Raw genomic sequence first — 26,580 nt, 5'->3', positions numbered from 1 at the left:
TGCACAGAGTTTTCCCTTTCAAATGCAGAAGGAGGTGAATTCCCATTCCTTCAGCAGTTAACACTATAAGGAATAGTTAGGTAACAATTTTTGTTTGGTATTTGTAACTTTTTTTCATGGTGAATTTGAAATCTACTACAAGGAAAAGAACCAACTCACTTTCTATAGTCAGTTCCTAGCAGCTGGAACAATGTCTCCCTTCCATTTCAAAATAATAAACATTGCTGGATTCATATCTGAAACTATTAGAAGTCCAGTATATTTAGAACATCTATGTTTTCAGGGCACTTCTCTACTCACCATTTTGCAATTGTTTGACTGGGATAGAGTTTAATAATGCTTCCTAACACAGTCCCCACAATGCCCACAAATTCATTATCAAAACAAAAGAACCTGGCTTCTGTTTGGGATTTCCATTGCATGGTAATAGATAGTATAAACAGAAGTACAGTAATAGAATGTGTAACAGACAAAGACTCAGAGCAACTCATGTAATACGTGCTTTAGTAGTGCAAGTAGCTCTCATTTGCAAAGACTGCTCACTACAGTTAGCAGAATAAGAGACAATGGATCTAGAGGCTGAAGACCAAGCATGTCTACAGAGGCTTTTTGACCTATATATTTATTCATTCCTAATGCATTTTCTACAACATCACTGACTATTCCATCAGACCAAACATGCTCTTCCTGTGTGAGCTGTGGCTTGTACCAAATTCTTATTGGCAAAGTTAATTTGTAAATGTTCTTACTCTTCTTGCAAGACTTTCAATCCCAAGGCTTGATTTACCAGGCCAATTTTTTTTTTTTTTTTTTTTCCCATCAGGTAGTCAAGAATCAGGTTCTCTAGTCTCCCTTTTTCAAGATAAGGCAAAATGTTAACAATGTTAACAATGACATATGACTTCCTAGACAGAGTAATAACATGAGAATACACACAACTCCTAGTATTTTGAAGAGGAGAATCTGTTTTGGAGGACAATTGAATGGAATATACTAATTCCTGTCATTGCTTCTTTGTCACATAACTCTGGATATAAAGTGCACACAAAGACGTGAACATAGAAGAAAATGCAGAAATTACCTGGAAAGAACATAACAAGGAAGAGCTGCAAACAGGTGAGGGATGGGCATCTAAAAATGCCTGTTTACAGGGAATCATGACTCACTAGGTACCTTTTTGTGCAATGGAAAAAGGGAGTCCCTGGTTTGTAAGCAAGCCAAGAAATGTACAAGATCAGTAAAGTGCACATGCGCTATACAGATAAATACTACTGCCTGCAAGACAACACATTTTTCAGAAATAAAGAAATAAGCTTCACAATAGTACTATTCCCTTCCATATACTAGTCATGAAAATGTTTTGAACTTAGACCTTACTAAATTACAGAAAACTAGCTCGTTAGCTAAGGAAAAGATCATGTATTTTTGAAGTGGTTGCTCTTGTCCTTGCGTTTGATTTTTCCCCTTGTCTCTTGTATTACTCATGATGTTAAGCCTAAATGTAAGACTATCACCTTTTAGAGGCAAGGACCAAGTATTAAATCTTTGAAGCACAATGAATCCTAATTAGGTATAATCAATAATAATTACAGTTGTGTAATGGAAAATAGGAAGGTGAGGAAAAGGAAATGGCTGAGATCATAATAATTACTTTCTATTAGTTCTGGCAGGCAAAACCAATGTGAGCAGCTGGTCACCTGAGAAAACAGATATCTATTTATTTGGGTTTTACTTGGAGCTGAAATAGATAAGTTGAAGGATATTAAGTATACACTAAACATGATTTATAACTTTAACAAAGTCTGGGAGCAGAGTGCACTGCGTGTATCTCTGAGGGGGTTGCTGTGGTAACCTCTTTGGAACGCAGCAATTACCGCCTACCTGGCAAATTGGAAGTGTGACATTCCTCTGCTAGTAACTCCTCCATTTAGCCAGAGGTCAGGGAGGAGAAGGAGGTGACTCTCACAGGACGGAACAGTCTGAGACACAGAGCTTTCTACCAGAAGGTGAAAGATGCACTAGGTGTTAAGCACACAACATGAAACGGGGAATATATGGAATATATGGAATGTGAAAGTCCTGTTATACCCATGAGATACACAAAATAACTTGGACAAAACCAGAAATTGAGCTCCATGACATTTCTTATCTAATATTTTACGTTCCTACAGAATGCAAGTCTAGGTCACTTCTGGTTTTAGCGGGATTTTTTTGGCCGGATGGTTCCACAGAGAAGCTCCTGACCATCAAGGCTGTTGTGGGTACAGAGTCCCTCACTGCCAGGCTAGACCGGTATTGACTGGGTGTACAGAAAGCCAGGGTAACCAGGTGCTGTGTAACATGTCCCACAAATTAAACTGTAAGTCCTCTAATTTTTGCTCTGCCCTAAGAATCTACTGCCCTGACTTCTTAGGGCCATCAGGTCATTACAGTCAGGGGACTTCTGCTCATGAGGACTTTCTTGGGTTCCTCCAGTCTGATAATAAATTCCTTACAGAATGTATTATTTTTTTGTGATACATTTGAACACAATTATGATACATAATCTTCCTTATGCAGAAGCATTAATTTGTTATAATCCATTATTATAAAGACTTTCAAGCTTAGTATGATGCTATTCTCAGTATGAAAGACGGGCTATTTATTAACATCTTATCACCCTTTCACAAAAGAATAGCATCCTTATAGCAACTGTAATTATAGAGATACAGCAATATAAATATCCTTAATGCATCTTTTAATTGGGTTTAGTAAGTGAAAATATTTGGGAGAGTCAACTCAAGGTCAGTTGTCTAAGGACCACTTTGCAGTGATTCACCACTATGTAATGATTCATGAAGCACTGAGTGAGAATTTCCACAGCCACTGAAGAAAATACATTATCCCAGGTGCTACAGCCACAGTCACAATGCCATGAGCACTACTGAGGCACAAATGTGCCTTTCCAGCTCTGCTGTAAAAGGGTTAAACATCCACACCACAAAGATGCTTGAAATAGTTCCCAACATAATTTCAAGCAAAGTAATAAAACTGAGAATGAAGAAAGGGCTGCAAAACAGCACCGGAAAAAGGTAAAAAGGAAAATAGAAACACATCTCAAGTCAGAAGTACCTGAGGAAGAACATACATCTCATAGATAGTTAGTCCACAGTATTTAGCAGTGGAGCTAGATACTTTCAACTTCAAATATAAGCTTCACAGAAACAAGAGGGTTTTTTTAGGTAATTTTTTTTTTTGTATTTCCAATGCTTTCTCTATTGATGTGGAAGTAAAACAAAGGTAGGAGTATGTGGCTTCCAGTAACTAATAGAAATACATTTTTAAGAGTAGTAGACAAACCTGTGGTCTACACATCCAAAGATATAAATTATGGAATATATATTTTTTTAAATCAACCTGTGTAGAAGTAATATATAAACACAACTTTCATGAATTAGTTCGTATATGCCATGTAATTTTCTGCAGAATGTGGCATGGTGAATAAAATCTCCAAAGGCATTCAATGAATATTTGAGCTGTTCTATTATATAAAACCATATGATGATCCAAAGAAAGAACTATTCTGGAAACCTTTGTGACACATTTCAGCACTCAATCTGCAGACCATGCTTGAAGCAGAGCCCAGAAGGCTGTTGGGTACACCTAGGTCAGACATCAGCATAGGTTGGGAGGTTTTCTGAAGGCTAAACACCTAATGTGACAGATGTGAGAACAAAGAAACTGTAAATTGTAGGAGATGAGTATTTATTTTTTATAAACTAAATATTTAACAATATTTAGGTAGTGCAATCTAAAGGCAAATGCACCATCAGACCCGCAGGCCTGCTGCAAAGCTTGCTGAGGTTTGGCATGGTGTGAAGTGCTGTATAATCCCTGGCACACATACAGTGGGATTACAGATGAAGCACATAGAGGTGGATCCTGACAACAGGGCAGATGGAAGCACCTCCTGAGGATGGCAGTGCTCAGACAAAACATCACTGTTACTGGGGCACTCTGGGAGTGACATAAGCAGGCAGAATTAACACTGTACAGGTGGGAAACTAATCCTGGACTTCCTGTGTTTAAATGTCTGTGCTCTGCTAAACTTGCTACTGCCTAAATTTATGACCCATTACTCCTCACCCATATATTAACAACAGGAGGGGTTTTTTTCTTTTAATAGTACCCCCAGCAATGGAAGCAGCATTTAGAAATCACATGCAACAGTGGCAGAAAAGTCAGTAGTTCTTAGCTTAGAAGACAGGTTCAGCTAAGTAGGATTTCGGTTAGCAGCATTCTTATTTTCAGCAGACAATAGTTACTGATTAATTGTGAAGGTAGTGAAAATGACCAAGCAAGAAACAAAGACCAAAACTGTCCAAAAAGAAGTGTGTCTACCAGGTAGTACTACCTGCCATCCACTTTCCACACGTTCTGAAGCTAGCACAAGTTCTGAGAATACAGCAATTACAATTTTCCAAGAAAGTAAGAGAATGGCACAGAGACACCTACATGCTGTGCCAATGCCCCTTCAGCTAATTCAGAGCAATCCTTAAATTTTTAGCACAGGAAAAACATACAACTGTGAGTAGTGTGTGCTAATTCCTGTCACAACTATTTAGCATCCTATTTCAAAGCATCCTCATGTCAGTTTCCTGAAAAGAAATTTAACGTAACATGGTATTTAACAAAGCATTAATAGTGAAAAATGCTAAAGATGAAGTATCCTTGACTTCTACTGCTTCCCCCATGTTTGCAAATATATATACATCAAACAGATATGTGTTGAAAGAGTGTATTTATTGGCAGTACATTGAGTATATAATTATAGCAAATTATTAAATAGAGTACGCTGAGAATTAAATTTATGAGACAAAAGATACTATTACAGCAATTACTATTCTGAGTTACCTCTGTATATGACATCAAAAGACTTTAAAATGTTACATTCAAGCGCATAAAACCTTTGCGTCTGATGTAGTACTTACATTTCCAGGGATTTTGATGACTTTTGGGTGAAATTCACAGTAGCATTTCAGCTATGCTGAAGAAGGATGAACGATAGAGAAATTGAGTCCACTTTAAAAGACCATAGTGAACTGGCTGAAGAGGTGGAAATAGGGCTGACAAAATAATGCTAATTTTTCATTTCAGCCAAGTGAAAAATGCTTTTTCAGTCTCTACAGGAGTTCTCCTCCCCATGAGATTTCAATATTTAAAACGTTTCTAGTGCTCAGAAGTGAAAACCAGGTGATACTTGAAATAAGTTTGGAAATTTATCATTCTCAAGCTGCTCTTCCCCTCAGTGGTCGGAACTCCAGGTCAGGGCAGTGTTGTGTTTTGATGTAACAGCAGTAGAGCCCTGTGGCTGTGCTGTCTGCTCCACTGAAACACAGGGTCATACAGACCAGCCCTGAGGCCCAGACTGAGGTAAACTGGGGTAAACTACTACCACTATCACCCCCTGCCCCCTGATTCTCAACTAGGTTTTATTTGCTTTTAATATTCCTGAAGAGAATGTTTTCACAGATTTCATAAATCAAAATTCTACCAAAATTTGTAGAATGCTACCACAAAATTCTACAGCAGAATTTAGAGTATGTTTTGTTAGACTCCAGCAAAGGTACTTACAAGGATGGCAAAACATCTCTCTGCATGAGGGGGAAACTGCTTCAAGGAATCTATTGCGAACCCCAGCACAGTACAGACTCCCTACCCTGGAATAAACAACTGTATTGCATTGCTACATCTGATTTATGCTTTTAACTGGTGTTTGCGAAGGTGTATAAGCTGTCTAAAGAAAAAATTATGCAAAAATAAACCTGCAATTATTCAAGGCATAGAAATTAAATTACTCTAGATTTACTCTGATCCAGGTGATAGCATCATCTGGTTATTAAATTTAACTAAATGGTTCCTGGAGGCCTTGGAAAAGCTCTGCAGTAACCTAACTGTTCCAAACATGAATCTGGCCCTCCAGAGGCCTGAAGGGAGACCTCCAGCAGTACTAGCCAGATAGCCATTACAAGAAAACAAAACCAGCTCTTGAACAGCTGTCCCAGTAGATCTGATTACAGACTTTACAAATTACAAAATCTTGAACATGTGGGTGTTCCCATCCGGCTTCAACAAGTGGAATAACTGCTAGAAAATGCAGCCTGTTAAACACACAATAAATGCCACTAAATAAAAAAAAAAAAATCTATATAACAACATACTTAAGTTAAAATACCCACAATTATAGTGTAAGATTGCCCAGGCAGAATTATTTCCAGTTTTCACATTAAAATTTTGTGCATAAACAAAGCATTTAAGCAAACAGAAAAAAATTGCCAGCAATTACAGAAACATTAAATGAACTATTATGCAAATAATAAATAAATGCCTAACATACACCTGGTTTCACATGCTAGCATTTCCCATTTTTTAGGAGATAAATAGATTCTTGAACTTTGCAATAAAACAGAGACATAAATTACTGGATCTTTTAATACTGAAAGACTCATTAGCTCCAGTTATCCCTTTAACAAATCAAGCTGTCACTAAACCACCAAAGATGTATTCCTTTCCCACTTCTCCCACATGAGGATAGATTAATGAAACTTTTTCCAAACATTTAAAAACTTGTTATGATTTTGACGTGCGGGAATGGAGACTTGAGCCGTTAAAAGCCAGCACAGCGAGTGCAGCCGAGCAGAAATGCCGAGCCCTGAAGGGAGTGGGGAGCCGAACGGCCCTGCCCAGCCTGGGCCACAGCGGCCAGGTGCGCCACCCTCTGCTGCCGCGTTGGAAATTTTAATTTGTATCTGCAATAAAGAGCTGCGCTATTCTTATCCCATCCATCATCCTCAGCTTTCTGCTGAGGTGTTCACCTCCAGCCCATCGTGCTAGTCCCTGGATTATCTTACATTCAAGTAAGATCCCTTCTAACATGCCATTCTTGACACTTTAATCAGTCAGTCATAACCACAAAATTTATACACTAACTAACCTCAAAATCCTACCCCAAGTTCTCCTTAGGTATAGTACTGCAACACATGTTGGCAACACTTAACCCACTATTGCCCTCCAACGACTGCTCTTACTAAGAAACCTCTACCTCATTATTTGGCTGCTCTTTAGGCTGTACACAAGCAGCTGTGAGCCTTACTCCTGCATTTGGAACCGATTTCTCATTGCGTACTATTAAAACAGGTACCCTCTCCAGGTCTAGGATGCATCTAGGACCCTTATAGACAATGGCGATAAGACCAATTACAAAGAAATTTAAAAAACAGCCCCTGATTGTATCCCACAAAAGAATAGATTATTCCGCTTTCTCAAATTATGTGGTTGTAACTCTAAAAATCACTTTAAAAAAAGACTCCCACTATTACAATTTAATCCTACTCTACAGCATCATGCTTTAAAATAATTGTACTTGTCAGTCTGTAAATCATGAGACTGCAAGTATCTTCCTTTAGAACTGATTTGAAGACATCATCTTATGTTTCTCACCACCACACAAAATTAAGCTCCAGTTTATTTGCCATTTATTTGAACTTAGAAATACAGAACTCTAAAAAAACTTACCTCCTTTAGTATCTAGAGTCCACATTATCCAAATTAAGACCCTTGCCAGGCTGCAGCATAATTATCTTCTTTCATGGCCAGTTTTCATTCTCGTTGCAAAAAGGCACTATAGAAGCACAGTCTCTCTGTCTGAAGTTGTACTGAGACATTGCTGCAGCATACAAAGGGAAGGAAAGTGCTCATGGATCTCAGACATTGCATAAGCTTATGTGAATTGAACGAATTTATTATTTGTCAAATATAGTCAGTGGTACTGAACTTTGTGTAATATGCTGAGATTATTATTCATAGGGTGAACAGCTGCCTGTGGCTGAAAGGTTGCAAACAGAACAGACACACAGCACAGATTAAGATTTCGGAGAGAAACAGGTTCAAGGAGGTAGTACACAGTGAGACAAACGTGTCACAGGCCAACAGGACTGGACAAGTGCTTACAGAAACACAAGAGCCTGGAACAGCACAGATGGCTCAGACTGCCACCTGACAAGCCACAGTCTGCTTTCAGTATTATTCTCAGGTTCACCTTTGTACCACTACACATTAATTCTACTTCAGAATGTGACCCTGTAGAAAACAGCTATCGCTAAAACTATTAACAGTCAACTCAGTGCCTCCTTCACTGCTCTGGAACCAACACTCCCCATTAAAAATGGCCATTGGTCCACTTGGTCACTTGCACTTCGATGTAAAATTCAGAATTGGGAAAGCTCTGTTTTAATTTAGTCAGTAACTTCTGAGAAATACCAAACGCACAGGCAAATCTGATAGAATGCGAATAGAGCTGGTATCTCCCTTGTACTGCTACATTAAACAACAGGTGTACCAGCTCCCAAGCTGGCACAAACCCCCAGATGCTCACAGGCAAGTACATTCCTTGTTACTTGTTTCCAGGCTCATTCAAAAAGGAAAACAAGCTGTCGGCTGGGGCAGGTTCCCCCGGTTTTCCTGAGGAGAGCGCGGCGAGCCGCCCTCAGCCGGCGGTGCGCGCAGAGCCGCCCCGAGGGCCCCGCCGAGGCGCCCGGCCGGGCCGAGGAAGCGCTCTCTGGTGCCGAGATCGGCGGGCTCTGGAGGGGTCCCGCCTCACCTCACACGGCAACACGGGCAGAGCTCCGGAGTCCTGACTGCAGGCGCTTCCCGTCTCCATCTGCAAGCCCCAGAGCAGCTTAAGAGAAACGTGCCAGGCACCAGTAACATTTCATCCATCCGCTCCTGGCTGAGCTGCTTGAGGCGCCATGAGGGCTGAGGCAGCAGCTCTAACCTTACCAACGCCCCCCAACAACTCAGGGACTTGTCATTTCTACACTTCCCTACCCATTTTTCAATAGAATATTTATTAAAAGTATATACAATAGAATGATAAACTTCTTCCTAAACAAAATGCTTGAATAGAGAACTAGAAAAAAAATCCTATTTTTATAAAGCATGGAATGAAATGAGGATATTGCAAAACATATATATGTATATATATGTACAAAACATATATGCAAAACATACACATGTATATGCATATATATGTATACCAGGCACCTGTGCTGTGAGACCTCGATATTACAAACCAGAGCTGGAAAGTGATAATGCCTTCTCCACAGTGACAGGAATGTTTACCTCAAAAGTTAATCACTGTAGCACTTGGGTATCTGTAAATCAGTTAATCAAGACTGTTGTCTTGGTGAATTCGCAATACTATGACTTAACTTAGATAAGTATTCATAGCAGAAGGTCTGCTAACCCAAACCCACTCAAACTCAGCTAGGACAGCTGACACTGACACCAACATAAGAATCTCAAGTTTATGGTTTTTCTATTAAGTGTTGTTAGCATATTTTAACCTGAGAAGTTAACAATCTCTATGTAAAATTGCAAGAAATGAACAAGAAACATCAGCTGAAAAGTTTGACTTTAAAAAAACCCCACAAGGTTAACTCTGAATTAAAGAGTTTTATTTTGTGCATTTCAGAAATGAATAATGACATTTTTTAAAATCAGTTGTTGTGTGATAGACAGACATGTAAAGCTCATGTTTCCATTTTACATTACAACATGCAGTGTGAGAATGATACATTAGTTTACTTGAATTGTCAAGTTAATCATCTTTGAATAAATCAAGAGCTATTAACTGTGTGAACATTGGTAACAGTTAAAATTATTTCAATTGGGAGGAAAATCAATTCTTAATATAACATAGATCAAGAAGCACCAACTGGAACACAATGGATGCACAGTTCTTACAGAGTTATTTAGTTTATTTCTATTTTACCAATTATTAGCTTGCATTACTAGACGTCTTTGAGTATAAAATATAAATGATAATGATACAGCTCAGGATCAGTAAATATAAGTCAGCTATTTTTAGGGGATAATGACTTGATCTATATGGATATCAGCTCATTTTATGTTAGAGTTAACATTGTTTGCTTCCCTCTTCATTTTTAAACTGGCTTGACAAAGTGTTGAGTAGCTTTTTGAGGAAAAAAAAAAAAAAAGAAAACCCCCAAAACCAATAAACCACCCCCCCCATAAAGTTAATAACCTTAAATCTTACTTTTATTGCTACTTAACAGCAAAGTCAACCAATACATATTTTTTCCTATTTAAAATATTTGTCACTAAAACTATGCTCAACAAATCAGTGCAGAAGCAACATTATAAACGGGCATGTTTAAAAGTTTCATAGCATATGTATTTTTGTGTATACAGTGGTGATTTATCTTTCAAATTTTACTATTAAAGTAGGAAAAACCCTAGCAGTGACAAATATGCAGTGTCTATCAGCAGTGCAGGTTGCAAAACTGGAAAGCAATCTGTACATAGCATAGAAAGGTTTAGATTAAAAATTTCTCATGTTTTTTTTTTCCCCAACATTTATCATTGCCAATTAATATAATTTTGACACCTGGTGGAAATCTTCAACAGTTATAGCTCTTAAGCTTCACTTTCAATTTTAAAATGTTTTCATGAAGTAAGAAAAAATTCTTTTTCTGCCATTTTGTTCCTGCTTTCTAAGTTACAGGAGCCATAAAACATACCTTGAAATAATACACAAGAAATAAGTATCCAGGAAAACAGTAAAGCTAGTGAAACAGTAGGACATAAACCTCAATATAATAATCAAGAGTTTTGGAAAGTTCAGTGCAGCATGAAAAATACTTTCTATGCCTCTTGCATATTAAAAAAATAATCTGTAGCTGACATTTCAGTAACATTTTTGATCAAATGACATTTCTTATGCACTGTGTTGAGAAAATAAAAAAAATTCAACCCATATACTGCAGCTCAAAAGTTCAGGTATAATATAGACATTACCTTTCCTAACTTCTAAGGACTGAACACTTGAGCAAGGGAGTTAAAATCCTTATTAACCTTTCAAACAAATAGGATATGAATATAGCCACTTACAATTCACCTCCTGAACTGGTTAACTTGCCCTTACAGTATCTACCTGAAATACATCTCCCTGAACAAGACAGCATGTGTGCACTGTACTTTAGACAGAATACAGAAACTTCAATATACAGACATCATAAAATCTTGATCTGTGTTTTAGTGCATTATAATTACATCCCGTATTTATTTTTTGCACAATTAACAGAATATGTTCAGTAACATTCAGAAATAGTGCTTTTGCTTTTCTGCCTTGTGATGTGGGAAGTGTTGTCAACCCCACTCTCTGCCTGTTTATTGCACTAGGATGGAAAAATTGCATGAAGAGTTTGAAAATTATCAGCTGCTCTCCTCTCAGATTGTGAACCCTGAACTTAATAAAGACATGCAGGCATCCAAATATGAAAAAAGACATTTTGCATCATATTCACTGGATTGTTCCCAAAGGACACCACACAGCATGCTTATTGTTATTGGTACAATTTCAGAAGGCCCAAAAGCCTCATATTCTTCTCGGTGATAGTAGGCTACTACGTCTTTCCATTGTATTGTTTCCACCTGATTAATAGAGCTAGGATTTTCCCAGAAAAGAAGGGCTCAGGTGACCCTATCTCTTCAATAAATTAATTTAATAAGCAGCCAAGCATTTTGGACTTCCCTAACATATAGGCTGCGCATTGTATGCACACTTCTTTTGAATTACCCATGGTGAAAACCAGATATAAATGAAAAAACAGGTTTACTATATGGATCATAGTATTTAAATATATCTAAAGACAGATTAACATAGGCTGTTACCTCATTATAGCTTAACTCTCAAAGTGAAGTTTTCAAAATTTTATATATAACTTCAGAAGTTGTTTTATTACAGTATTCACACACTTTATTTCTGTGGTTGCTTAGTGTAGTGGAGTGTTCAATTGAACACATACAAAAAAATCCCCATTATACAGTTCAATGGAGAGATAACATATTATTCCCTCATTAATGCATGATGCTAGAGCACAAAGCATACCAAACTTAGAAAGTCAGAGGTTAGTCTACTCCCTCTTAAGCATGCATTTGCAGAAACATCCATTTACTCTTTAAGAGACGAAGGAAAAAAAAAACATAAGAGCTGTGCTACTTGTTTTTGGCTCAGGAACGAGCAAATTTACTTGGTTACATTAAGATTTTGTTTTGAATAGGTTAAAAAACCAAAGCTACTTAAAATTAAGTTTGTGCATATTCTTAAAATTGCTCCTTACTAAAAGTTGCTGCATCAAGTGTGCACTGCAGTTTTATTTTGTTGTCATGCCCTGATTTTCAAAACACTTAAGCCCGCCCCACACAGTTATAGGGCACAGAAGCTGCTGGCATTCAGCATCTCTGAAAGTCAGGACACAACTTAAATGATTGTGCAGAACAGTTAATTTCCCTTGCAGTGTAAGCCAAGTGTTCATTTATGCCCACTAGTAAGACCACAGAAGTTTCACCAAATCAATCAAAATAAACTTTTACATGTCATAAAGGATTTCAAGGATAACACCAATTGACCAGGCCTGAGTTTCACAGCTAAAAGGACAATACTGCCCATTCTCATTAGTTAGTTCTGGAAGTCCTTTCCAGGACGATCTGATAAGAGAAAACAGAAATGAGTATTGTTGTTAGATTATAGATTGGAAAAAAATGAACATGTCATTTTATCTGCTGCAATTTTAATCTGTCACTACTTACCCTTTATTATGTTTTACAAAATTTGTTTTTAAATACTTTGTTTTTTTAAAAAAAACCAAATCACTGACATTTTTTCTGAAACTGATTTCTTGTATGAAATAAGATGCTAATTTTCGTGTAAGATTTATTTCACCCAGTATTCACGTGGATAAGTATTACGAATTCTGCAATCTGTGAAAGGCACTAGATCTCATCTGTATTTGAAATGTGACTTGAGACCTGCAATTGCACATATCTTTTCCTATCTAGAAAACAGATCCTGTTTATACAGTAGATCTGTACTCTTACATGGAATTGGATGGCAGATACCACTAGCTTGGTATTTTGAATATTTTGTATTTGTGTTTGCTGTTACCTTACCTTTCAAGATGAACATAGTGGCGAGAAAGAACATTCTTAATCATAACTACAGTTTTTGCATACATCTCTGGACCAATCAACCTAGAGAAATAAAGTTTGGCACGAAGAAAATATCCAATTGGCCACAGCCATTCCTAAAAAAAGAATGAAAGAGATGATTACCAAAGCAGCTGGTTTGAAAAGATGACTACATTTTTTCTAAAATTGAAGGAAGTAGCTCTTACAGGTCCTTGGTGATAATTAAACCCTTTGGCTACATTGTAGTTGTCATTGTCAAGAGCATTATCATAGACTCCACAGTACACCATATCACTGCAAGAAATAAAAAATGTATCATGCAAACAAAATCTTAATTAAAAATGATACACAGAAAAGGAAAACAGAAATTAACAAAAAAACTTGTCATTTACATTTAGTGACGATTAAGTTAGGGAGGTCTCCAATTGGTGCTGTACTTTACATGACAGTGAAATTCCAAATAAAGTTTAAATTTGTAGGAAAATGGTCAGCATCTTTAAAGGACTAAAGAGTCATAATTTTAAGGTTACTTTTACTCAAACTGTAGTTCTGTATACTGTAACAAACACTGTACATCCCAAGATGCAAATTCAACATCTTTGGTATGATACCAAATTTGACTTGCTTACTGTGAGGCATCCAAAACCACCCAGCCATTGCCAATATAAAGAAATCAATTATGGACTTCTAGAACGGCAAAACAATTGTTCTGGAAGCACTTCCTCCAGCCTTATTTCATTGGTATAACTGAAAATTTCACACCATCACCACCCCTGCCCTACATCAAATAATTCCTACTGCTGTGTTTATTGTCTTTAGGAATTACCACTTAATCTTATCTCTACTGTACTTACTCTGGGTCCAAGGTTTTCATGCCTAATGGACCAAGAAGCTTCTCCTCTACTATCTGCAGAGCCTTCCAAGCTCTCTCGGGTGTAAACAACTCAGGGGCCTAACAAAATAATAAAGACTTAATGAATAATGTTTTGTGCATATACATATACATAAGGCTGTGTATACAAATGCAAAAGACAACAAAAAGCCTGACTTTTTGCATTACTGAATTACTGAATCAACTTCTGAAACCTGAAAGTCAAAATAAGCAAGAAAACAGAAGGTATCCAGTGCTTTCCAATTTTAATTTTATTTTATATACCCTCAAGAAATATTACTGAAGCTCTTTACAAATCCAATGAAGACAAAGAATCCTTCCTTTTTAGCCAATTTGATGGGAAAAGCAGCCTCTCAGACTCAGCCATAAAAGATATTCTGAGTACAGTGAACATGGAAAGTTGGCAAGTCCTGTCTTGACATATTTTTAGGAGATAGTCCAAGATGGATGAATATTATAAGCATGGAAAAAAAAGGTGCTTTCAAGAAGTTATTCCATGCAATGTATATTCCTGATAGAATGCCATGCAGATGGACCTTAAAATTTTCTTTGTAACTGAACTAAGCTTGCATTTAAGTGCACAGCCCTCCTCCCACTCCCCCACACTTACCACAACCATTGCTATTGGAAAATTTGGCCTGAGCTGGTAATCACACCATGGACTCGAAGCTCCATAGCTGTCCTTATAAATTCCACGTTTGTGTACAAGATCTGGGTGTTTTTCATTAGGATCTGATGGATTCTCAGAGACAAAGAACAGCTTTTCAAAGTGTCCTTGAATTTTCCTGTCCCACTCATCATATGTGATAATCTCCTCCTTTCCTGCAAGATGTCACACATGGTGTTAATTTTCTGCAATAAACCACAGTGACAACAACAGAAGTATGCTTCTTGAATTCCTGACACTTAATATAACAGGAACAGACCATGAGCACCTCTCTCAGTTTGGGATTCCCTACATTTAGGCCAATTGTACAGATCACAGGAGCAACAGCTCACTGAAATTTCTAGTGAGACTAACACAACATCAGAGTCTCCACAGGGTACATATTCACTTGGGCTGGTAAAGCTTAAAGTAACTTTATAATTAGAAGAGTACTCCCTCTAAAAGATAAGGGACTTCCTATGATATTTATATAAATATTCCCAGCAAGGGGCTTTCTGTGTTATGAATACTGGGGGCAGGATAGAAAGAGAAAATAAAGTGCCCTGCATCATTTTACTCTGCATTCTTGTAAAGAATGCTGCAATCATCATCATACATAGTAACCTTATCACTTACACCCATTTTGAGAAAAGGGATTCAGGCTTTGAAATTCCTTTGTAATCCACAGAATAAACTATTTGAAATATTGAGAAGATGATATAAACTTCTAATAAATTTTTTATACTAACAAAAGGATTTTGATCATACAAGATACTTTCTCAAGTTTTTGCCCTTTTACCGCTAAACCTTCTTCTGAGGTTATATGGTTGCTATTTCATTGTTTTAGTTATTTTTATACCCCAGTAATACAATAACGAGATGTGCCTGTTTTTACCATGTCTTTTTACAGTGACTCCACGAAATGGAAATATGTTTTTCCTAGATAAATCCATCAACCAGCGAACTGCTGACTTGCACAGGCCAACCATTTCCACAGCAGAGCCATCTCTAAAATAATAATGATAAAAAAACCTCATTATTTACTGTAAGAATGCTATTAAAGTTCAATGAGTAACTGAAAAATTTAGATTCATAAGTCTCTTATTTAGACAATTTCTTTTTCTTATTTTCCTACTATTCCCCTCTTCCTCAGTCAGGGAACGAACCTGGTTGTAAACTGGGTAGCAAGTACGTTTGTCTTTCTTTGAAGTGGTATTACCATACCCAGCTAATTAGCACAAATGAAGATAGTTTTATACCAGTGATTGTAATATGAAAAAAGGGTCAACCCCAAATGTGGTCCTCTGGTGTTAAAACTGTGTTCCATACAAAGCTTCTCAACTGTACACACGCTTCTGTAACTTAGGTGATAGCTCTGCCGTAAGAGACTACTCAAGTCAAAAGTGAGGGATTAAAATTAGCACTAAGTGCACTACTTTGACTTGCTTCTTTTTTCAGGTAATACTCACGTAACCAATATAGGCAAATATTTCATATTGCATCATACTCAGCTTTACTGTCTACTTGCTGGAATTTTCTCTCTCATACCACCAACTCAGGCTCTTTTGGAAAGAACCTCAATCGCTCTTGGTTCCCAATTAAAATGCTTGACTTGTCAAGATAACAGTTTCCTCAATTCTTACCCATGAAAGGCAATTAATTTGAAACTGATACTGTACTAAATTCAAGCAAGGATGCCTGCAGCAGCTTGTTAGCACATAATAGAGAGCCTATTTAAAAATGTTTAGTCTCAACTCTAAAATGTAGATGTTGTAAATATTTTTGAATTCAAACTAAGAAGTATTCAAACAACAAAACTAGCAATATATAATTCATATGAGAAGTTTGAATAACAAAGTACTGCTAGTACAGCAAGTATACAGTATTTCCTAAATTACATTTTACTACCTGAATTCAGAAGTCAATTCTTGGCATGGAGCTAAGACTATGACAGAAGCCATGGGCTTCACCTGCCCAAGAACACAGCTTTTGACTTCAAATCAGTATGCAGAAAACAAATTCCATAAACATTTTAGTAGGTAGAAATGTTTAGAACATTTGAGAGATAACCTCTCAGATGTGTCAATTGAACTCCTAGTGGTTCTGCAGAAGAATTTAAGTTAAAAAAAGAATTAAAACCCCCCTGCCTCAAGCCCAGCTTTCATACCTTGGAGTAGCTGGAATTCCTGTGTTGCGAGCTCTGTCGCTCTCTCCCATTTTATCCATCCAAGTGCCACAATTGAAGCGGTTCCCTCCAAAGACAAAGCCAGTTTCATGGTCAATGCCTGCAGTTACATTAAAACCTGGCAAGAAAAGAATATCAGTTGTTAACTTCATTTTTTAGGCAAAACAAAACCCCAACTACCCACACTCCCAACCCAAACTTCTAATAAATAAAAAGACCTTCCAACAAGAGACCTGAGGTATGTTTCTGAAGGCAACTGTACTTTAAGTGAAATTTTAAAGGTAATATGCACCATAACATATGACCAGTGGCTAACAATAAACTATTATTTAGGCACTTCAAAAATATTACATATATCTATAAAGAAACACAGTTTTAGTTACAATAAATATATATTGAAAAAAATATATGCTCAATAGAAAGAGGAAATAAGAAGGAAAGGAAATACAAAATACAATCATCAACTTCTGTTTTGCACAGCAAGTTTCTGTGTATGTTACCTTCATCTCTCATCTTTTGGTCAATCTGAGGACCAGCATTCCTTTCTCGGAAATTTATGCCTTCCATATGTCGTTGCATTGCTTCCTGTATTACTTCATAAAGTGGCTGATCCTAGATTTATTATATGTTTGGATGACATGTGAAAGGCAAGATGAAAAATGAGTAGAAAGCATTTCTTAAGCCTTTAGTTTATATGATACTCCAAAACAACTCCCACACCAAACATTTTCAAGTAGCATCCTTGGCAATAGCCAAATGTATATACAACTTTTCATATAAACATTTTTCAAGACAAAAAGCAACAAAAAGATTTAGAAGCTGATGGATTTTTTTTCTCCTTGCACTTGGTCTAATCAGGTGATGCAAGAAGTGCCTAAAATGTGGAATTCTTGTGCTATAATAAAATTTCACTATAAACAAGAGATAGCAACAGGTTCTTGTAGTTGGAAAAAAATTACATATTTTCATTAAAACATAGTTTTGTTAAATAATTCAATTAGAATATTTTTTACCACAGTGCCTGCAGGTTGAGGAGAAGAGTCATCTCTTGGGTACATCCTAGAAACAGGACACCTGAGAATGTCTAATCCATTGGGAACAATTTTACAGTACTCCTGGATACACTGAAGCCACCACCACACAGCATCACGACAGTTGTATCTGGCATGTGTTCCCCCACCAAGCAGATTGGGAATGAGACCATGTCTTAAAGTCCCAGCATATGCTAAAATGATGTTTCTAGAACAAAAGAAAATCAGTCTTGACTAAATTGCCTTCAAGGCCATTGTTAGATGGAGTATCAAGTACAAAGCATACAGGGTTACGTTACTAGCAAGAAGACAAGCAGCATTTTAAAGACAGATTCCAAAAGTTTGCTGTTGAAAGCTACAAATTATCCAATTTATCATGAACTTCTTTTACAATAAAAAAACCACCCATTCCCTAACAAATTCTTCAACATGATACATTTACATCAATTTGTACAAAACATATGTCATCTGTTCATATGGAAAAGATAATTTGCCTTTTAATAGGTAGCGATATAGATCCTAAATCCAAATCCCACTGAGGTCACAGGGAAGGTTTTTATTGACCTTGTATAGGATTACCCTGGTATCCATTCTGATGGGTGGGGTGGAATGGGGACGGAGGGCAGGAGTAGATGGGAAATTCCTATTAAAATACAGAGAGGTGACAGCAACTGAGGTTATGAGAAGTTTCATTTGAGAACCGTTGCGCATACTGTGCAGAAAACATGGATTCCAACTAGCTTTAAAAGGCAAAATAAACATCCTAGTTGACTGCAGATCTCTCCGCATGAGAAAGCTAACAGTTGGCTAAATGTAATACAGCATATATACATGCTGATTTACACCAACTAATTTTTATGTTTCTATTATGTGCCAAGCTCCAATCAGATTAATATTAATCAAAAGATCAAATTCATCTGGCTTATGTATGGCTCATTTATCAGGTTAAATATTTATAGCTACCAGATTGCAACAATGCACAATTAGCTGATTTCCAGTATCAATAGACAAATACTAGCAGTTACAAAAACATCATGATAGACCTGCATTCACGCTTTTCTGTTTAGAACAGTATTCTCTCTTGCTACTTCAAGTTTTTATGTAAACAATTCTGAAATGATTGCTCAGCAACAATGATGCAAGTACTAGTGAAACAATCACTTTGTTCAAGGACAAACAGTAGCACTGCTGGAGTTAAAACTACCTTAACGCTACAGATCATCAGCTTTGTATCAGTGCTAAAAAGGCAGAAGACTATTTGAGTAGTATTTTTAATCCCACTTAGAGGGAGCTCCCAAATAGGCTTAGTGCCAATGAAGTTTTATACTGCACATGAACGGTTTCAAACAGTTTGTGCATCAGCTCAAGTTTTGAGAGCACTGCTTTTTCCCAACTCCTACAAAGCCAACAAGAAACAAGGCTAGGCCAGTCTTACCTTGCTTCTAGATAGCGCCCAGTAACTAACATTAGACCTCTTAGTGCAATAAAAGTATCCCTTCCCCACGAACGAAAAATTCCAGAAGAAAAGTGAGGTAAACCTGAAAAGAAATGTCATTATTAATCTAATTGATTGATATAGCAGAAACCTCCAAGCACACATGTGTAAAATAACCAGAAGTAAAAAAAAACAACTCCTCATTCATAACTTTTTCCTAGATTAAGATAGTTCAAATGAACTATCTCCTATCTCCTAGACAGAGTTCTTGATAGAACTAAATACACCCTATTCTAAAATAATGTCTTCTAGAATTTCAAGATCACACAAAAGCATTTCTCATACCACTAACAATGACATTTTAATGCTTATTAAATCACCTGGCAACTTAACCAAAAGTTAATTAAAAGAAACAGAAAGAAAACTAACCAAAAAGTCAGAACTATGATTGGAACACTTTGTTGGAAAGAGTTTATGCATGAGAGTTGTGGCCTCTCAGCAGCATAAAGAGGATGTGACTCTTCTCAGACACTGTGAAAGACATCCTGCTTCTCTTTTCCAGCAGCTTAGAGATCTAATTCTCCAATATGACCTCCACATCTCTGCAAATTTATAGTACATGGCAGCAGCACTTGAGAGTGACAATCTATGTACAATTTAAAAATCTCAGGCACAACTACCAGTGAGTATGTGAAAGGAATATTTAAAAACAAACCCTTCACTATAATTAATCTTTATGACCAGTTTAAGGGAACACTGTGCCTCTGCTTCTAAGTAACACCGAAGCAGGCGAATGGAATGTTATTAAAATCCAGAAATGAAAGGCAATAAAGCTACACAAGAGTGATGGCAAAAAGAAGAAAAGCACTCCACTGAGAGAGATGCCACTGCATCTGTGGCTGCTTAAAAGTTTCCATGGCTTCAGAAAAGGAATGAGCCAACTTGGAACCAAAATAAACTCATTCTAAGCCATAGAAGATAATACTTTGGACATAGGCAAATGCCCATAGGAAGACTGCCAGATACTGGCAGAACATTTGGAGCTATAAATACTACTTGTTGACTGCTTTTATGCTCTTTCATTTTGGAGACAGTTTTAGATCAGGAGTTCTTCTGGTCTGATGATGGTTCTTTCTGAGAACTTGTAAGCCAAGTTACAATTGTAACTCCATTACAATTCACTTTTTAAATTCACATTTATAAAAGATAAACTAAAACCCCTTACGATAAGTATACTCATCTCAAGCAAATCTCCTGGAAAGGAAAACAACATTTTTGCACATCTCTGTATATGGTAATAACAAATATGGCAAAAAAAGTCTCTAAATAAAGCATTTATAAATAAGCTCTCCCTCACAACCCCCAGGAGTACTACTAGAGAAAACTCCCACACTTTTAACATGAGCAAATCTTTACCTTAAACATGAGGCAAAAGTGAGTGAAATTGCTACATTTTATACAGTGTTTCACATATGGTTCTTAAACATGATGCAGAAGATTTTAATATAGTTACTAAAAGCAGTTTAATTGTCTTGGAAGACTTCTTTTTATTTAAAGGTTGTTCTCACTTACCAGCTGCTAAGGAAACACAACATTGTTCTTTCTGATTTGTAATCTCATTCAGTCTATAGGGAACATCATGTAAGGAGGGAGACAGATCTGGCAGACAAGAGTATTTTCCTATCCCACATAACTGGATTGAACCCAAGGAAAGGTGCTTAACAAATGTTGATCCATTCTGCACAAAGCTGTAATTCAACAGAACTACATTAAAATAACTCTGCATTCAACAATAGCACTCTATAAAATGTACCTTTTACATTTACAGAAGGCTATGACAAGCATTACATGTAAGAATTGTAAAAAACTAGCATTTAATTAATACTAGCATTTTGCACAAACTGATTTTTTTATCTAAGATTTAATTTGTAAATCCTAAAGTGGGTGCCCAATGTTAAGAGACAAATCTTAATTGATAACTGCCGTGGAAGTGTTTATAGCATGTACTTCTACAAAACAGTTAAAAACAAAACGTTGTTTTGGTTTAGTTAATGCCTATACACACACCTAAGATTTCAAAACTATGAACAAAGGTTTGTCAAAACTAGTCAGTATTTTTAAACACCACATTTTTACGTATATATACAAAAACTGCAAATCAAAAAATCTGTTAAGGCATTCCCTGAAATAGTTGATCTCCACTCCTGACTAATTGATCTCCAAGCATTTTTTCATAAAATATATTACATTCCATGATTTCACAGCCATATCAAATTCTACTCCCATTTTAATGCCCGTTTTTACAAAACAGGATCAAACAGTAGCGACTTCTTCAGCATATTCATAGCTAGAATGAAGCCTCCATAAAATTAATTTTTCTTCCCTTTGCAAGAAAAAAAGAAACAGACTCTGAAGATTAAACAGTTTTTTCAAAAAATAAGCAGAGTGCTCAGATAATGGGGAGTAATAATGGAGAAGCATTGAAGAAAGCATCAGCATCAAATACAATCTGGTATTTTCTTAGTTACCTGAACTTTAAGGAATCATTGCATTGGTACTAAAATTATAGCCAAAAAAAAAAAAAAAAAAAAAAGCTTCCAAAGCCTGTCAAAAAAAATGCTGCCTTGCTGCCTTAGGGTTTCCTCCTCCTACTGTGCAATCCCAACAGTAATTATAAATTGAAATCATGGATAGATGTCTGACCACTCAGTCTTCCAAACCACCACTGTTAGAAGATGGATTTGATAGTTCTCTACCAATTTTACCCTTCTACATTAGAGGACTATGAAAATATTCAAATTACATTCTCAAGCAGATAAAATTTAAAAGGTTATGATGTATACAGATGCCTTTATAGCTCTGATAAAAAGGCCAAGCATACCTCGACATCTGATGCCATCCCATATCCAGAAGTGTTGTGTAGGCTCCCACTAATATGGCATCAAAGTAGCATGGGATGAGATAACGTGGAATTCTCTTTAGGTAGACAAACATGGCCTTCAACCATTTACCAACCTATTAAAATACAATAGAATTAGAACTTGATCCATCAAAGTTCAAAAGCCAGTGCTTTCAGGATCCATATTGCTACAGTTTTTGTACATGTATTACACCCCAGTTATGCTGTGCCCTACTGCTCCAAACTTTCTTAGAGTTAATGCCTTTTAGCTGAAGAGTAGTAGAGAAAAATGTGTATTGCACCTATACTAAATGGGCCAAAATGTGAAGTATAGAAGGAGACTGTATTTTGCTAATCTTATAGTCAAAAAATGAACTATCAACTAAGTAGCAAAGTTAGAACTCCAAAGGCATCACTATAATCCAAGCATTGGAAGGAATTTTTGCATTGCTACAAAGACAGGACTGAAGAGATGAAGCTCAGGACCAGGAATAAAAAGTTATCAGAGCTAAATTATGTAGAGCCACTAGAAAATATGACTACAGGTCTGTGTCATGGACTCAAGATTCTAGAGCTTCACATGCTTTTACCACTGCAAAACATTTGACAGTTGAAAATATTTTTATTTCCTTCTAGCCCTGCTAAATAACATTATGACAACTTTCTATAAGTATCTTAAGATTTAAGCCTTGCAGATAAAGACGGCACAAAACAAAAACATCACATGATGGACAAAACTGTAAAGTTTAGTTTTACATGACCTAAGTCTTTGAAACAAAATGAAACATTACAAATTAAGAACTCAAAAATACACAAAAAAGCAATAGTCTTTGAAGAGCAGTAAATGTGGCAAGAATCAGACTAACTTGTATTCTAGAAAAGCTTGGTTTCTCAGGTCAGATTTAGCTTTGCTTCAGTACATAAGACTGTTTCAGCCATTCTTCTACTTTGTATTACTAGACTTGACTTCAGGAATGAAGTGAAGTAACAATGTTAAAGCCTTTATTATAGTATTTTTTAGGTAAGTTACAAAAATCAAGTTTTGTGAAATAAATAAAGCCATGTTATTTATTTTCCATGAAGGAAAATAAACAAAGAAAAGACTGCACTGTAAAGCAGCTATAAAGAAACCCTGAATCTCAGAAATTCCTGTCTTCCAGTGCTTGGCTGACTGCAACTGTCATACTGATGTATGCAGTAATATTTAGGCACTCTCTTGAAAGTACTTTCTTAAAACAAACAAGCAAACAACTCCAAAAAAAAACCACCCCAAAACCTAGCAGAAAGAAAAGATATGAGTAATTTTATTTTTTATTTGAGGAGAAATAAAACGCAGAGGGACCTCTGCAAGCCTTCATGCAAGAGCTAACAATACCTTTATGCCCTCTATATTTTTCATTTCCCTTTTGCAGTCTGTTCTTAAGGAGAAGGGAAGTCATTGAGGGAAGGGAAGGAAAACATATTAATGGTTTAATCTACTAGAAGGAATTGCCTAGACAGGAAATATGTTACAGACAGTCTAAATTAAAAAAATATATCAGTAATTGAAAATGAAAGTAAGTAGCTTTTTAAAGCCCCAAAGTTACAAAATAAGTATTTTTACTCACTTCTGCACAGGCTCCAGCACGCGAAATCAGACGATTACTGACATAATCAATCATCCAGTCTCCAGATCTTAAATTATCACAAAATGGATGACCCAAATCATTCTTTGGTCTAATGTCTGCCATCACTGACATTAACCCTGAAGATACAAATGCAACTGTGTATTAAAAGACACATCATTATCACAAAAAGCAGTTACAATGTAGGAGCAAAAGGTACATAGCAACAGATGCTTTAACTGGATTGCTTCTCTCCATCTGCATAACAAGTTAAGCTACAACCCAGTTCTAGTTTCCTCACCATAAATCCTAGAAACTTATGAAATAATTGCAAATAACTAGCATGATGGAATTTGTATGTTTCATAAATGACAGACACTCTTCAGTAATCTAACAACACCTCAGGTAAGATTAATGCAACTTTTCACTGAAAGCATATTTATTTTCCTTTTATTTTAAAAGTCAAGGCACTGGTGTTAAAACACATCCTGGGCTGCAGTGTTAAGTTTCAAAGCATTGAGAGAGAGGGGTTTTGTTCTAGTATGAGATTTCCTGGGTACAACACCAATTACTAGCAAGGTCAAGCAGAAAAAAATTACCTTTTTTACCCAACAATAGCAGCAGCAACACAACAGCATTATGATGTGATCTAGATTGAGCAGTTCTCGCTTACTTTTTTTACTTGACAGAAAAAATAATGCTTAAACTATTACCTTGGAGGCCGGCATACTTTAGGGGTGACCAGTTTGGTATATTGTAACAGCCTCCACCATCTTCCTGTTCTTCTGCCTCACATCTATACAGCACTTGATTTAGTTCAGCCAAAGTTAGCTTAGATGCAATTCTGAAAAAATAGGGGAGAAAAAAATAGAACATCAGTAAGGAAAGAGGGAAAGGATTTCACAAACAATTCTCATTTCAGACTTAAATTAAAATACTAAAATATACATAGTTCTCTCAATACTTTATTTTGGAAATTAGAAGCCTATTTTTTCAGGTGTTCAAGATGCTCTCTGATGTTTCAGTGTTTATTTGGAAATACATTTTGTACAAAATCACACCCAAACAATCACACCCCAATACTGAGAAACAGACCATGTTAGAAAGTCTACTTCAGGCAGCAATTCCACAAACTGGGAAATTTTTCAGTATTGGCCCCACTAAGTATTATACATATAAGATGATCTCTCAGAGTTTTCATTGCACTCTGACAATTCAAACCCCATCTGTACCACCATCACCAAAACTGAACAACCCTCAGTAGATGTACATAATATTCTCTGCGTCCCTAGTAGCTCTCTTGGTGCTAAGTCAGAAACTTAAAGACTACTTACGAAGAAAATGGTGTTTTTAATATTGGTGCTGAGTGATCATCAGGAAGACTTCCAGATTTAAAATGAGAGCTGAACTGGATCAAATGAGTGCGGAGTATCCCCACAGCCTCTTGTGCGTTTGGGTCCAGACTAACTCTGTAAATAAAAATGCATATCTTGTAGAAATACAGCACTTAGAAGAATTATTCTCCAGTCTCCCATCACTCTCTTCAAACTCACACAGCCATATGGCAATTATAATAACATACCTGAATACTATTACACTTCCTGGTGTTAATCTTTCAAATTCAATTTCTTGAACGAATTCATTTGGCCCTTTTATAGCAGTTCCAGCTTGCTTTATAATTTTACTGTCTTTTATCTTAAAAAAGAAAACAAATTTGCAACTGAAATCCACTGTCTTTTTTCTAATATAAAATATGAAAAATTAAAAAAATATTACATCAGAACACGGATGAAGGAGGCTAATTACCTGGATATGCTCTCTGAGCTCCACTGTGAAATTTGGCAATCCATTTATAAAATGTAGATCTTTTTTGTAAGGACTAGCACTTCTCTCAATAGTCCTTGCCTCAAGCACTACTTCGTCTATTTTTCCTAGAAAAAGTTAAACCATGTTGCAGCTCTTAGGATATTTGAAATTCAAAAAGTGATTATTTTGAAATTATGAAACAAAAACTCAAATGAAAAAGCTGGATATTCAATATCCAAGTCTCAGTCGTACAGCAGAAGAGAAACATATGGCAAGTATTTTAAAGACCTATAAATATATTCACTACACACTCCTATGCTGTACTATATTTAAAATAGTAATTTTTGTAATTGAATAATAAATTAATCATAAAATCAGATGACGAGAGAATAACGACCTGTCTTTTAATGGTCATCAGCTTTCTTAATTTGCCTATTATCTTTGTGCTAGACTGCTCTCCAAATTGCAGATACAGATGGTTTATCTTTAAAGCGTAACAATTTATTATTAATACACAAATTCTAATTTTCTCCATTCTTTAAGCAATTCACAGACATAAGGTATGCAAGTCTTGTAAATAATGTGACTGATTTTAAAACAAGCACACAGATGCACTCAATGAACTAAGTATATTTAAAAAGCCAGTTTGGAAAGCTTCTCTTCAGAGACATGTCCAGGTAATGTATAGAAGTCATTATACTGTGCTACTTTAGAGTACAGTAAATACTCCACATAATTAATTATGTATTGCATACATATACTATGTATTAATATAAGTACTGCATACATATTATCTTTACATTAACTTATTCAATACAGAGCTCTTATCAAGATGTAGTTTCAAGCTACAAATTTGCTATATGTACTTGAAAGCTGAACAGCAATGGAATCAATAAATAGGAGAAAATTTTAGCCTTTTCCCCCAGTATAACAGAATAAACAGTAATCCCCCAACTCCATGCCATTAATCATCTCACTATTAACTATTACTAGTTCACAAACAAGACCATAAACCTCCCTCACACCCTTTAAGGAGAGCTTGCAGCAGGAATA

At 36.3% G+C, this 26,580-nt stretch overlaps 2 protein-coding genes across 5 annotated transcripts in view; both read right to left on the bottom strand.

The window, feature by feature from the left end:
- Positions 1–7,694, bottom strand: part of LOC101234018 (uncharacterized) — a 72,888-nt gene extending 65,194 nt beyond the window's left edge. The window contains exon 1 of the mRNA XM_072932530.1: positions 7,555–7,694. The gene's annotated coding sequence lies outside the window, so the exon portion shown is untranslated. The remainder of the gene's footprint in view (positions 1–7,554) is intronic.
- Positions 7,695–9,472: 1,778 nt separating this feature from the next.
- The window catches only part of AGL (amylo-alpha-1,6-glucosidase and 4-alpha-glucanotransferase), a 34,979-nt gene continuing 17,871 nt past the window's right edge, over positions 9,473–26,580 (bottom strand). For all 4 annotated transcript variants that reach the window (XM_072932528.1, XM_002189127.7, XM_030279243.4 and 1 more), the window contains exons 18-34: positions 25,528–25,652; positions 25,304–25,416; positions 25,056–25,190; positions 24,435–24,565; positions 23,725–23,861; positions 22,100–22,233; positions 20,791–20,966; positions 19,219–19,321; positions 17,766–17,991; positions 17,253–17,364; positions 16,735–16,870; positions 15,463–15,575; positions 14,532–14,743; positions 13,884–13,981; positions 13,236–13,323; positions 13,012–13,145; positions 9,473–12,549 (exon numbers count right to left, since the gene is read on the bottom strand). In XM_072932528.1, the coding sequence (XP_072788629.1) occupies positions 12,432–12,549; positions 13,012–13,145; positions 13,236–13,323; positions 13,884–13,981; positions 14,532–14,743; positions 15,463–15,575; positions 16,735–16,870; positions 17,253–17,364; positions 17,766–17,991; positions 19,219–19,321; positions 20,791–20,966; positions 22,100–22,233; positions 23,725–23,861; positions 24,435–24,565; positions 25,056–25,190; positions 25,304–25,416; positions 25,528–25,652 (2,291 nt within the window). In that variant the 3' untranslated portion in view covers positions 9,473–12,431. The remainder of the gene's footprint in view (positions 12,550–13,011; positions 13,146–13,235; positions 13,324–13,883; positions 13,982–14,531; positions 14,744–15,462; positions 15,576–16,734; positions 16,871–17,252; positions 17,365–17,765; positions 17,992–19,218; positions 19,322–20,790; positions 20,967–22,099; positions 22,234–23,724; positions 23,862–24,434; positions 24,566–25,055; positions 25,191–25,303; positions 25,417–25,527; positions 25,653–26,580) is intronic.

Source organism: Taeniopygia guttata, chromosome 8 (assembly GCF_048771995.1).
Source record: "Taeniopygia guttata chromosome 8, bTaeGut7.mat, whole genome shotgun sequence".
NCBI lineage: Eukaryota > Metazoa > Chordata > Aves > Passeriformes > Estrildidae > Taeniopygia > Taeniopygia guttata.
This window is presented reverse-complemented; position numbering and strand designations above follow the sequence as displayed.